Source organism: Cervus canadensis, chromosome 24, assembly GCF_019320065.1.
Source record: "Cervus canadensis isolate Bull #8, Minnesota chromosome 24, ASM1932006v1, whole genome shotgun sequence".
NCBI classification, from domain to species: Eukaryota; Metazoa; Chordata; class Mammalia; order Artiodactyla; family Cervidae; genus Cervus; species Cervus canadensis.
The window spans coordinates 17,243,664-17,257,427 of NC_057409.1; the positions used below are offsets into that span (position 1 = coordinate 17,243,664).

General features: G+C 38.8%; 1 protein-coding gene across 3 annotated transcripts in view; it reads left to right on the plus strand.

Moving 5' to 3' along the window:
- SLC16A14 (solute carrier family 16 member 14) overlaps positions 1 to 13,130 on the plus strand; it is a 37,352-nt gene extending 24,222 nt beyond the window's left edge. The window contains exons 5-6 of one of the 3 annotated variants that reach the window (XM_043445116.1): positions 4,890 to 4,954; positions 13,072 to 13,130. In XM_043445116.1, coding sequence (XP_043301051.1) covers positions 4,890 to 4,954; positions 13,072 to 13,086 — 80 coding nt within the window. In that variant the 3' untranslated portion in view covers positions 13,087 to 13,130. Of the gene's footprint in view, positions 1 to 4,889; positions 7,196 to 12,307; positions 12,873 to 13,071 lie in introns of those variants that run through there. The other 2 variants (XM_043445115.1, XM_043445114.1) reach the window with 2 other exon arrangements.
- The last annotated feature ends 634 nt before the right edge of the window (positions 13,131 to 13,764 follow it).

Here is a 13,764-nt window from a genome sequence, read left to right on the forward strand (position 1 = left end):
GACTTCACTTTCACTTTTTCATTAGATTGCAATAGCAGTATCACAAAGCAGCTGTGAGGTCCAGCATAAGTAATTCATGATCAGTGTTAATTAAAGCACCAAGGTTTGACAGCATGGTTTTCTTATCCCATCCCTATGGTCATTTCCTTTTCACACATTTGAATTCTAGTGCACTTTCTTGAGTGGAAGGGAAAGGAATTACAACTAGAAGATAGGGAGTCTGTAGCTGAATTTGATCCACGACAGATGGTAGAAACTGCTGTATTAATGGTGGATGTGTGTTAAATGCTGCCATGGTGTAGCCCCCCTAGTCTCCTCTGTCCTTGGGATTCTCCAGGCAAAAGTGCTGGAGTGGGTAGCCATTCCCTTCTCTAGTGGATCTTCCCAACCTGGGTCTCCCACATTGCAGGCAGATTCTTTACCATCCGAGGAGGGAATCCTCAAAATGCTGCCATGGAAATGCTAAAATCAATGTTCTGATGCACGTCTCCAGGCCAGCAACCTAAAGGGGCCTTTCCTTCTTTTTGTTTATTTCTTCTTCCCCTGAACCTATGTGCTGAGAAATGCTGAGCAGCATGATTGGCCAACTGCATTGTGTTTAATTCATTGATCTTCCAGGCCAAGGAGCCACTATTGAAATGAGACACAAGGCCAGCCTTTATGCATTATAGCAGTGACTGGCAATATGAGTGACTAAATAACCACATTAAATTCTTGCTAGAAATTCCAGGTGGGCTAGAAATTATTACTTAGCTTGAAGTGCTATAAGGAAAATTACTGTTCACATTAGCTTTTTCTTTTTTAATGGGTTTAAAAATGAATGTGTTTTCCATTTTTCAAAGCAGTTTCTACTGGCATAAAAAAAATCTGGTACAATTTAGTAGCATGTTAGATAATCACACATTTCCATTTAGCAGAAGAATATGCAATCAAAGATATTGAACAGTCACTTCAACTGTGTCATTTAGCAACACAAACTTCTTGATGTAATTCATTGTATAATGTTCTGGGCATTCAGTTTGTCTCTTTTAAAAGACATAGTAATAGTAGATCCTTTTTTAGATGTTTCCAGGGTAAAGTATAGCAAAACTCAGCCACCAGATTTGACTGACCAAGAATCCACAATTATCTCCAGTATTCACACAAAATGTAACAGGCTAACAATAATTGGTAATGTTTTTTCATGAAGAGCTGGGAACACTTATTTATTAAGTAAGAAAAACAGCTATCACTCCTCATTTGATAGACTCAAATGAAAAAGGAATGCAAATTAATAAGGAACCAGATTTTACTTTGAAGCTGTTGATTTCAGTTGATGGTTGAATCAGGACTGCCAGGAATTCTGAGCTCCAAACCAAGGGATTGAGATCAGACCTATAGGGAGAGATGGGTGATGGATGAATGAGGTGTGCGTCTTCTCTGAAACGTGGCGTTTCTAAAGAGTTTTGTCCCCATGTGCTGGACTGAAGCACGTGATAAAAGTGCTGTCTCCTGACCTGCTTTGCATCCGACTCAGGACTGGGTTGAGTTCAAACTAGCGGAGATGGCAGGATCTGGAATCATTTCAGAATAAATCCTAAAGGTAGATTGGAGAAAACTATGGAATTAATTTAATGTAAAAATTAGGGCTACTCCTAACAATTTGCACTGTCAAATTGTTTGGTAAAGTTGGTTGCACTTTTTGAAAAATTGAGTTACTTTTAAAGATTGGGACATGTGAAGGTGCTTTTACAGAAGTTTATACTTTAAGAGGAAAGGTGAAAGACTTTAAAATATAACTAATTCAGTGTAAGGCTATAACAGTATTTAGCGCTGTTTTCTATAGTCTGCAGGCAAGAGGGAAGATGGAGTGGTGCAAGGAGATGGTAGGGTGTTCTCTAAGGATGATGGGTTTATTACTGTCCCCCCAGAAGGAGTAATAGTACACGTACAGTCAGGGTGCCAAGACAAATGTGCTTGAAACTCCAAAAAATTCAGAATGGCCTGTGCCTGTGGTTGAGTTCGGGGCATCAAGAGAGGTGGATAGGGGCCTTTTCACAGAGCCCTGGAGCTTGTACTCAACCACTTCTAACAAAAAAGTAAGTAAGTAAATAGTCTGAACTAAGTACATATTAATTTTCTAATGAGGATTTTGTCCTGTCTCCGAGTTCATGTTAAGCAATGGTGGGAAACCAACCTGTTCGAGCTGTTGGTTGTTTAGAGGCATTACTTTCTAACTCCCAATGATTTGATCATAGAAAAATGAGGAATGAACTGTTAAACCGACAAGATCAACGTTCCTCTGGAATGAGTGGACTGTTAGGAGAACCTCGTTTGTATGTATTGATTTTTTACAAATTATAACTTAAGATAGTGCTGTCTTGTACTCTGCTTGTGAAGACATACCACTCAGCGTTATCTGCCAGTAAATTCTTCACTTCATCATAATTCATAGTGGTCCACAGCTGACAGATGGAGGCACGATCAAAGATGGATGTGTTTTTGTTCATATGTCAGTGAACTTTCTGATTCAGTGCTGAAGCTGAAGCACGGTTTCTGGATTATATACGTAATCTTATCTGTCCCTCTTGTCTCAAACTGGAGAGTAAAAAAAGATGATAGAACATTTACTAAGCCACGTTTAAAGATTCTGATATTCTCTTCTTTTATGTATCAAATAACAGACTCAAAAGCTTGGTTTACTTTTAAAGTATATCCAGAATTCATAGCTTCTGAGGGATTTTTGAAAGTGTACATTTTTGGTGTTTTTCTTTATGATGGCCTTGACTCATTCAGGCACATTAAGCGCTGGCTACAATAAGCAAGAGATACAAATAACCCCCAGGAAGTCAGAGGAACTAGTTTACACATTTAGCAGTTGATTTTGTGTAGCTATTTGTTGGTGGGAGAGGGTTGTAAGTTACATTTATGCATTCATTTGCAGTATCATTAGATACTTTTTTAAAGTGGCCATGGAATACTATGTTTGGTCATTAAATCATTTATATTTTTCTTATGCCTCTGCTAATTAATACCCTTGTTGAAATGGGAAAAAGTGAATGTTTACATTTTTACCATAAATAAAATTCTTTGTCTAGCTTAATCCTCTCAGCTTGCATAACTGGCAATGCGGGGACCATGACATGTGACTGATCCTTAGAATTAATCACTGAAGTGAATGAAACATCATGCTTCATAGTTTCTGAAGCTTTTTTTTTTTTTACATTTTAGCTTCTCTGAAGTCAGAATGCCTTTTACAGAGTTCTAAGAAAACATCAAGTCATATTTTAATTGACAATGTATTCCTTTTTTATTGATATGTAAGATAATGATGGATGGCATCACCAACTCGATGGACATGAGTTTGAATAAACTCCAGGAGTTGGTGATGGACAGGGAGGCCTGGTGTGCTGCAATTCATGGGGTCACAAAGAGTCAGACATGACTGAGCGACTGAACTGAACTGAACTGAAGATAATGATGCATCATGTAATTCATGGTATCTTGGAATCCATGAAATAATGGTAGTGTTTTACGAAGTCCCTAGTAAGATCATTATATGAAAGTATCAGACTAATGTTGTTGTTGTTTAGTTGCCAAGTCTTGTCCAACTCTTTTTGCGACCCCAAGTACTGTAGCCCACCAGGCTCCTCTGTCCCTGGGATTTCCCAGGCAAGAAACCTGGAGTGGGTTGCCATTTCCTTCTCCAGTGAATCTTCCCAACCCAGGAATCAAACCTGTGTCTCCTGCATTGGCAGGTGTATTCTTTACCCCGAGCCACTAGGGAAGCCCATAAGACTATAATGTTAAGAGTAAAGTATTTTTAAAAGAACTGATAACTTAGCATTTAAGGCTGTATCTTTGGCAATTTAAACTTTCATAAGTTTAAATATATATTACGGTTTATAGCTGTAAATGTGAAGATAAAACCTAGAAATTCTGATTCCTTCTCGAACAGATGTTTACCCTCATATACTTCAGAATGAATCAAAGTTCAAGTATCTTCCACTCAGCCTCTTTGGATACACACTAGAAACTTCTTCGGAAATGTTTTGAGGTTTTAGAAAAGATTCGTGTAAAAAGAAAATTGTTAGAGTCACTTTTCACTGTTGGCTTTGTGCCAGCTTAAAAGTCACCCTCATATACACAGTGGAATGTTACTCAGCCATTAAAAAGAATGCATTTGAATCAGTTCTAATGAGGTGGATGAAACTGGAGCCTATTATACAGAGTGAAGTCAGCCAGAAAGAAAAACACCAATACAGTATACTAACGCATATATATGGAATTTAGAAAGATGGTAACGATGACCCTGTATGCGAGACAGAAAAAGAGACACAGATATGTTGAACAGTCTTTTGGACTCTGTGGGAGAGGGCGAGGATGGGATGATATGGGAGAATGGCATTGAAACATAAATTATCATATGTGAAACGAATCGCCAGTCCAGGTTTGATGCATGAGACAGGGTGCTCAGGGCTGGTGCACTGGGATGACCCAGAGGGACGGGATAGGGAAGGGGGTTCAAGATGGGGAACATATGTACACCCATGGAGGATTCAAGTCGATGTATGGCAAAACCGATACAATATTATAAAGTAAAATTAAAAAAAAGATGTTACCCCCAAGGGCTATGAGCCACATTTTTCCCATAGGATGGCCAGCTATGGGTCATTGCCTTTAAAAGCACCCCAGTGGCTTTAAAGGTAAATGTAGTCATTCCCAGGCACGGAGAACTCAGGTTCCAACAGACCAGACTTAAAAATGGCTACATGAAATGTCTGGGGCATTAAACGACATATAATAAATTCTTAGAAAATTACTTATAGTAGCAATAAATGTTTGCTTTGTGTTCTTGACTTTGTTATCTCAACTTCGTTACGCTGAATATATTCTTTTCTGTTTTGTAGGGTGGATCTACGACATCACCCAAAAATATGACTTTTCCTTCTATATAAGCGGTTTACTCTACATGGTAGGAATCCTCTTTTTACTCATTCAACCGTGTATTCAAATTATAGAACAATCCAGAAAAAAATACATGGATGGTGCAAATGTGTAGTGTCCTGTGATGTTCCATGTAAGGTTTCCTTGTCATACTCATGCATCCCTCACATGGTTACTGTGAGGAGCCTGTGACATATCGTGGGAAAGCGTGTTGTCCCGTAACTGACACTGTTGTTTTAAATGCCGTTGCCATGGCTTCATGTGAAAGCAGCGCTGCCTTTCCGTGTGGGGAGAGCGCTATGGACCACATACACCTTAGCGAGGACAGTGTCCTGCAAAGACAGCTTGTTGAATCACTGGTAGAAATGCCCTTCTAAAAACTATCTCATCATCCATACTCGGACTAGGGTTTTAGACATAGCTTTTAAAACAGAATGATAGCTTCTCAACCTCGTTACTTCTTTGTAATGTGAAAATAAGGTGTTTAAGTGCTTCCGGAAAACTTAACAGTTACAGGTTTCCCCTGCTTTTTGAAAGCGCTTTTCACTACTTTGCTTTTACAAAAGACCTGCATTAGTTTTTGCTCACAGTAAAAACTAGAGGAGGATTTTTGCGTTTACAAAAAAAGGGGAACCTTGTTCAGCATTTGTTTTGCTGCGAACCTTTGTAGAGTCGGTGCCAAGCTCCCTCCCAGGAACCACACAGGCATCTCAGCATCAAGTCGCCAGAACTTTGGATGGTGTCTATGAGCATCCGTGCTTGATCTCAGTTTATTTGTGCATCCATTAGCAAGATGTGTCCGGAGGTCATGGCTTCTTTGCTTTATGCCATTTCAATTAAGGTTTCATAGAATGCTCTCTGCTTTCAGACGGTGGAGGAAACCTGTAAATGAATTTTAAGCACAAGAAAATGCTAGACTTCAGAAATTATTACAGGGAGCTATCGCTCTACCAGTGCTAAACAAAGGCAGACCCTAATTTCAAAGGCAATGCATTTAGTACAATTAGAGAAACACAGTTTATATTTTTATTAAAGAATTCTGCAGCTAGGGCATACAATTTCTAAATCTTTCTCTAAACATAGCATTTGCCATTACTCCCAATGCAGTAGTATCTAGTTATAAACTGAATCTTGAGGCAAATCTTAATAAATAAATAATATAAATAATCTCCTTAGTGAAAGTCTTATTTGTGCATATAACCATTGAGTCAAGGGCTAAAATTCAAGCACTTTTATTCATTTTATTGGCCTCTTAGTTTATCCGCATGCTCTGGGGCCTATAAAAATTTTTTTCTGGGTTTCTCTTACCCAGTAAATAAAGTGGAAAATGAATTGCTGATTGACATGTAAAGCTGGTTGTTTAAGTCATTTGTAAAGCATGTTACTAATCCCAAATATAAGACTATCACGTTGTGAGCATAATAAACAAAAGGCCCTTGGTCCAAACGTCTGTGCGCCAGACATTGGAGTGGTGGTGACAAGCAGCCCTTCTCCAATGCCTCTTGCTGGGCTATGTTGTGTCGATGATGCCATCCAACCGTCTCATCCTCCGTCACCCCTTCTACCTCCTGCCCTCAGTCTTTCCCAGCATCAGTTCATTCGCCTGAGCTCAGCACAGTTTTTAAAATAGTTCTCTTGATTGATTTCATACCGAAGATAACTATGATTCATGACATCGAGTAATGCTCTTCCTTTATCGGAGATCTCTATTTTTCTAAGCCAAACATTTTTCAGACTGCAAAATGTTCTTCTGAGAATCGTTTTGAAATTTCTGGCTGCCTTACTTGTTTACACCTATTTTAGAACTATTTAAATTTTCACTCACGATTTGCTTATCACACACACACAAATATTTTAATATCCTTGCCAGTGTCTTGGGTCAAGTTTATCTAAAGTGAGTACAGACCATTCTCAATTAGCCTTGGTGATTAGACAGGAATGGTACTAGAAACTGGAGTCACAGAATGTTACCCCAGCCTAATTTTAGCCAGCTGTTTCAGTCTTTTACTCCACCAAACCCTTCAGAGCTGTTAACAAGTGATTACATGCACACATTTCCTTTTTGTTTCATCTCCATTATTTCCTGCTCTAATGTCTAGTGGGAGGGGTTGTGTAATGAAAGGGACCACCAAAATAACAATAATAATAAAAGGCAGCTAATGGAAAGGAGGAACAAAAGCATGGCTAATATACCCACACAATATTACCTCCAATGATTCGAGAATTGCCTGTAAATTATGATAGATAATAAATTGCATGTCATACTCCATTTGGTCCAACACGACCTGTTTGTTATCGTGACAGCTTTGGTTGCTATGAAAAGAACCTACTCTCTGTTTTTGATAAAGGTAATCTTCAATGCTGACACAGTGTTTTTTCTCTCAATATATATTTACCATTAAATTAGGATGATTAGATTGAAAATCATGTTGTGGGTTTTAAAACTGACAACACTGCTTCCTTACTTTCATTTACTGACACGATCAAATTAACAAGTTGTTGTTTAGTCACTCAGTCGTGTCTGATTCCTTGTGATCCCATGGACTGCAGCACGCCAGGCTTCCCTGTCCTTCACTATCTCCCTGAGTGTGCTCAAATTCATGTCCGTTGTGTCGATGATGCCATCCAACCGTCTCATCCTCCGTCACCCCTTCTACCTCCTGCCCTCAGTCTTTCCCAGCATCAGGATCTTTTCCAGTGAATTTGCTCTTCACATCAGGTGGCCAAAATTTTAGAACTTCAGCTTCAGCATCAGCCCTTCCAATAAATGTTCAGGATTGATTTCCTTTAGGATTAACTGGTTTGATCTTCCTTGCAGTCCAGGGGACCCTCAAGAGTCTTCTCCAGGCAGAGTTAAATATTTGGAATGGTGCTATATAGCCAGTGTCAATGTTTGCACTGTTAGTTGTGCATCACAAATACAAACTTTTTATCCAATGATCCAGCTGTGGTTAACTATCCAAGTTAGACCTGCTCATGTTCAGTTCATCCAGTTGTTTGTTGATTTACTGTATTTATGGAAGTGATGATTTCTTCCAAATCAAGTCCTCATTTTACAAAGAGTAAATCTTACTTGCAATATTCATGTTGCCAACAGAAAAAAAGAGAATGCTTGTAAAGAATTACAGCAAATACATTCATATATCCTGTTTAAAATATTATTTACAGTTCTCTGAAGATATTATAAAGAGTTGATTGTAATGTTATATGCTTTATAGGTTTCCCCTCATGTATTCAAATAATTTTATTTACATATAACTAAATAAATTTTGTCCTCTTTAAAGTTGGTCAGTGAGTTTCTGTACAAAATCTTTATTTTCTTGGTTTTAAGAGGAAAATGCCTAAGTGCTGATTATCAGTTCAGTTCTTTCCCTGGAAAAGAGTTTTTTCCTAGGTGTGATTACCAAACCTGCTTCCCAGGCGGCACAGTGGTAAAGAATCCACTTGCCAATGCAGGAGACACAAGACGTGGCTTCGATCTCTGGGTAGGGAAGATCCCCTGGGGTAGGAAATGGCAACCCACTTCAGTATTCTTGCCTGAAAAATCCCATGGACAGAGGAGCCCAGTGGGGGCTACGTAGAGTTGCAAAGAATCAGACATGACTGAGTGACTGAGCGCCAAACCACCTGGAGAAAATTACCTGACACCAACTGTTAGAAGGGCCAAGTTTAGCTCCAAAATTTAAAAGGTTAAAAACCTTTTAACTGAGCAACTACGTTTCTAAAGTTTTTTGTACATGAACAAAGACAAATGAATAAGGGTTGTTTGATTTATTGTTTGCTATATAAAAGACTGGATATAATTTAAATGTCCATCAGTGGGAACTGCTTAATAAAGTATGGTATTTATGCAAATATTACAAAGAGACAGATCCATCTGTAAAATTAGAAAACAGTATTCAAGATATATTGCTAAGAGAAAAAAATCAAGATGTGTTTAATGTACTGCTGATTACGTTTTTGCTAACTACAAAAAAGGTAATTCATGGCTTGTGTCTGTTCATATATATATAGAATATTTCTGGAAGGAAACACAAAAAAATCATTAACAGTGTTCTGCTCTGGGGAGGAAAGTTTGGGTTCTGGGGTGGGACTGACATTTTCCCTTATACACAGGATGTTTTTCCAATTCAAAACTTGTGTCCAAATTTTTTTTTCGTGTTTCATCTATTTATTTATTTTTAGGCCACAAGGTATGTGGGATCTTTAGTTTCCCAAGCAGGGGTCAAACCCACACTCTCTGCATTGGAAGCATGGAGTCTTAACAACTGAACTGCCAGGGAAGTCCCCAGAATTGTTTTAAATGCAGGTTCCTGGAGCTACATAAAAACCTAGTGGATTGGAGTCTTGGGGAATGGGGCCAATAAATCTTCCTTGTAGATAAGCTTATCAGTTGATTCTTGTTGTTGTTGACAGTCACTTAGTTGTGTCTGACTCGTTGTGACCCCATGGACTGCAGCACTCCAAGCTTCCCTGTCCTTCACCATCTCCCAGAGCTTGGTCAAACTCATGTCCATTGAGTCGGTGATGTCATCCAACCACCTCCTCCTCTGTCACCACCTTTTCCTCTTACCTTCAATCTTTCCCAGCATCAGGGTCTTTTCTAATAAGTCAGCTCTTTGCCATCAGGTGGCCAAAGTACTGGAGCTTCAGCTTCAGCATCAGTCCTTCCAATGAATATTCAGGATTGATTTCCTTTAGGATTAACTGGTTTGATCTCCTTGCAGTCCAACAGACTCTCAAGAGTTTTCCCCAAACCACAATTCAAAAGCATCAATTCTTCAATGCTCAGCCTTCTTTATGGTCCAGCTCTCACATCCATACATGACTACTGGAAAAACCAAAGCTTTGACTACACGGACCTTTGTTGGCAAAGTAATGTCTCTGCTTTTTAATATGTTGTCTAGGTTTGTCATAGCTTTTCTTCCAAGAATCAAGTCTTTTAATTTCATGGCCGTAGTCACCATCTACACTGATTATGGAGCCCAAGAAAATAAAGTCAGTCACTGTTTTCATTGTTCCTCCATCTATTTGCCATGAAGTGATGGGACCAGATGCCATGGTCTTAGTTTTCGGAATGTTGAAATTTAAGCCAGCTTTTTCACTCTCCTCTTTCACTTTTATCCATAGGCTCTTTAGTTCTTCACTTTCTGCCATTAGGGTGGTATCATCTGCATATCTGAGGTTATTGATATTTCTCCTGGCAATCTTGATTCCAGCTTCTGCTTCATCCAGCCCGGCACTTCACATGATGTACTGATGTAGTCTGCATATAAGTTAAATAAGCAGGGTGACAATATACAGCCTTGACATATTCCTTCCCCAATTTGAAACCAGTCTGTTCCATGTCCTTTTCTAACTGTTGCCTCTTGACCTGCGTACAGGTTTCTCAGGAGGCATGTAAAGTGTTTCCATCTCTTTAAGAATTTTCCACAGTGTGTTGTGATCCACACAGTCAAAGGCTTTAGCGTAGTCAATGAAGAATAAATTGATGTTTTTCTGGAATTCTCTTGTTTTTTCCTGTGATCCAACGAATGTTGACAATTTAATGTTTCCTTTGCTGTTTCTAAATCCAGCTTGAACATTTGGAATTTCTTGGTTCACATACTATTGAAGACTAGCTTGGAGAATTTTGAGCATTACTTTGCTAACATGTGAAATGAGTGCAATTGTGCAATCATTTGAACATTCTTTGGCTTTGCCTTTCTTTGGGATGGGGATGAAAATTGACCTTTTCCAGTCCTGCGTACACTGCTGAGTTTTCCAGATTTTCTGGCATATTGAGTGCAGCACTTTCACAGCATCATCTTTTAGGATTTGAAATAGCTCAGTTGGAATTCCATCAGCTCCACTAGTTTTGTTTGTAGTGATGCTTCCTAAGGCCCACTTGACTTTGCACTCCAGGATGTCTGGTTCTAGGTGAGTGATCACACCATTGTGGTTATCTGGGTCATTCAAATCTTTTTTGTATAGTTCTTCTGTGTAATCTTGCCACTTCTTCTTAATATCTTCTGCTTCTGTTAGGTCCATACCATTTCTGTCCTTTATTGTGCCATCTTTGCATGAAATGTTCCATCAGTATTTATAATTTTCTTGAAGAGATCTCTAGTCTTTCCCATTCTATTGTTTTCCTCTATTTCTTTGCATTGATCACTGAGGAAGGCTTTATCATCTCTCCTTGCTATTCTTTGGAATTCTGCATTCAGGTGGGTATATCTTTCATTTTCTCCTTTGCCTTTAGTTTCTCTGGACTTCCCTGGTGGCTCAGACGGTAAAGCGTCTGCCTGCAATGCGAGAGAACTGGGTTCAATCCCTGGGTCAGGAAGATCCCCTGGAGAAGGAAATGGCAACCCACTTCAGTACTCTTGCCTAGAAAATTTCGTGGACTGAGGAGCCTGGTAGGCTGCAGTCCACAGGGTCGCAAAGAGTCAGACACGACTGAGCGACTTCACTTTCTTTCTTTCTCTTGTTTTCTTAGCTATTTTTAAGGTCTCTTCAGACAACTATTTTGCCTTTTTGCATTTCTTTTTCTTGATGATGGTCTTGATCACTGCTTCCTGTACAGTGTTACAAACCTCTGTCCATAGTTCTTCAGGCACTCTATCAGATCTAATCCGTTGAATCTATCTGTCACTTCCACTGTAAGGGATTTGGTATCAGTCATACTTGAATGGTCTAGTGGTTTTCCCTGCTTTCTCCAATTTAAGTCTGAATTTTTCAATAAGGAGTTCATGATCTGAGCCAGTCAGCTCCCAGTCTTATTTTTGCTGACTGTATAGAGCTTCTCCATCTTCAGCTGCAAAGAATATAATCAATTTTATTATGGTATTGACCATCTGGTAATATCCATATGTAGAGTCATCTCTTATTTTGCTGGAAGAGAGCGTTTGCTATGACCAGTGGCTTCTCTTGGCAAAACTCTGTTAGCCTTTGTCCTGCTTCATTTTGTACTACAAGGCCAAGTGAAAGAAAGTGAAAGTTGCTCAGTCATGTCTGACTTTTTGTGAACCAATGGACTATAGTGTCCATGAAATTCTCCAGGCCAGAATACTGGAGTAGGTAGCCGTTCCCTTCTCCAGGGGATCTTCCCAACCCAGGGATTGAACTCAGGTCTCCCACATTGCAGATGGATTCTTTAGCAGCTGAGCCACCAGGGAAGACCAGACTTTCCTGTTACTCCAGGTATCTCTTGAGTTCCTACTTTTGCATTCCAGTTCATTTATGGTCACTAAAATTGGAGACCAGCTTTCAGTATATTTAAGAGTAACACATTCCAGGGACTTCTCTGGTGGTCCAGTGGTTAAGACTCCATGCTTCTACTTCAGGAGCTGTGGGTTTGATCCCTGGTCAGGAAACTAAGATCCTGCATTCCCTTCAGCAGGACCAAAAAATAAAGCATTCCAGCCAATTTGAAAAAGCAACAACAACAAAAAAGAAAAAGCAACAGTGAGTTTATTAGCATGTTTTTTTTCCTTTTGCTAATCACTACCAGTGTAACACTTTGATAAAGAGAAACTTGTGTTATTATTGTATTTTAACAAATTAAAGATAATTTGTTTTCCTGTTACAACAGTATTATGTTACATGTTCATTGATATACTGAATTTGATAAGCATATAAGTATGTATTAGTACACTGAAATTAGAATAAAAATAAGCAACAAGAAGAAAAAAGTGTAAATGTAATTCTAATACTCGGATATAGACATTGCAATATCTTTTATATCTTCTTAGTCTTTGTGTGTTTCACAAAAATCACTTTTATACTTTAAATTATAATTTATAATTAAATGTTATTATAAAGCAAATTATAATGTGTTCTTTGCATGAACACTGTGTCAGTGACATCTCTCTGTGTCAGTTGATATGCATCTTCAGTCCAGTAGTCTCAACCAGCTTTTTCACTCCAGCACAACTGAGGGATTAAACATAGTTTTGATAATGGTATTCTATGTCAATTCTTTCTTAAGGGGCAAGGAGATGGGGCAGCAAGGAGGGAGAAAAAATGGTCAATTTATGTCCAAAAAAACTCCATGTGACAAATACCTATCTGCAATATCACTTTTAACGATTGTATAAATTATGATGTTTTAAAAAACAAACTTCCCTGGCAGCTCAGTGGTAAAGAATCCACCTGTCAATGCAGGAGACACAGATTTGATCCCTGATCCAGGAGGATCCCACATGCCATGGAGCAACTAAGCCTGTGTGCCACAACTACTGAAGCCCATGCTAGAGGCTACACTTTGCACAAGAGAAGCCACTACAGTGAGAAGCCCGTGCACTGCAACTAGGGGGTAAGCCCCTGCTCACCGCAACTAGAGAAAAATCCAAGCAAAGCAATGAAGACCCAGCCAGTAAAGAACCACCAAAAATAAGTAAATCTTTTTTTAAAAAAATAAAAACAAATTCCTGATTGTTGGCCACTTAGGTTGTTTCTGATTTTTAACCATAATGTGTAATGTTGTGATAAATATTTCTCTCAACCTCCAATTGATTTCAAGTGCTCATCCTGACTCCCTTGCTTTGATTATTTCCTTCTTTCAGGATGAAATTCTGGTCAATTACTATCTATGGAGCATTCCTAGTACATAGTATTTTTATTCCACTTTGTGCCTCCATAGTTCCTTTCCATTCAACAGATGTAAACTGGGCTCCTAATAGAACAGGGCCAGCTCATGCAAAGTGCTTGCCTGCATGCAAAGGAAGCTACTGTTACTAAAAGTGACAATTTGATAAGAAAGCTAAGGGAAATTAGACTTGTGACCTGCTTAAATGAAATTGTAATTAATAATGTAAAATACATAGAGGCTCAAGAAAACAATTGAAGAACCATCCC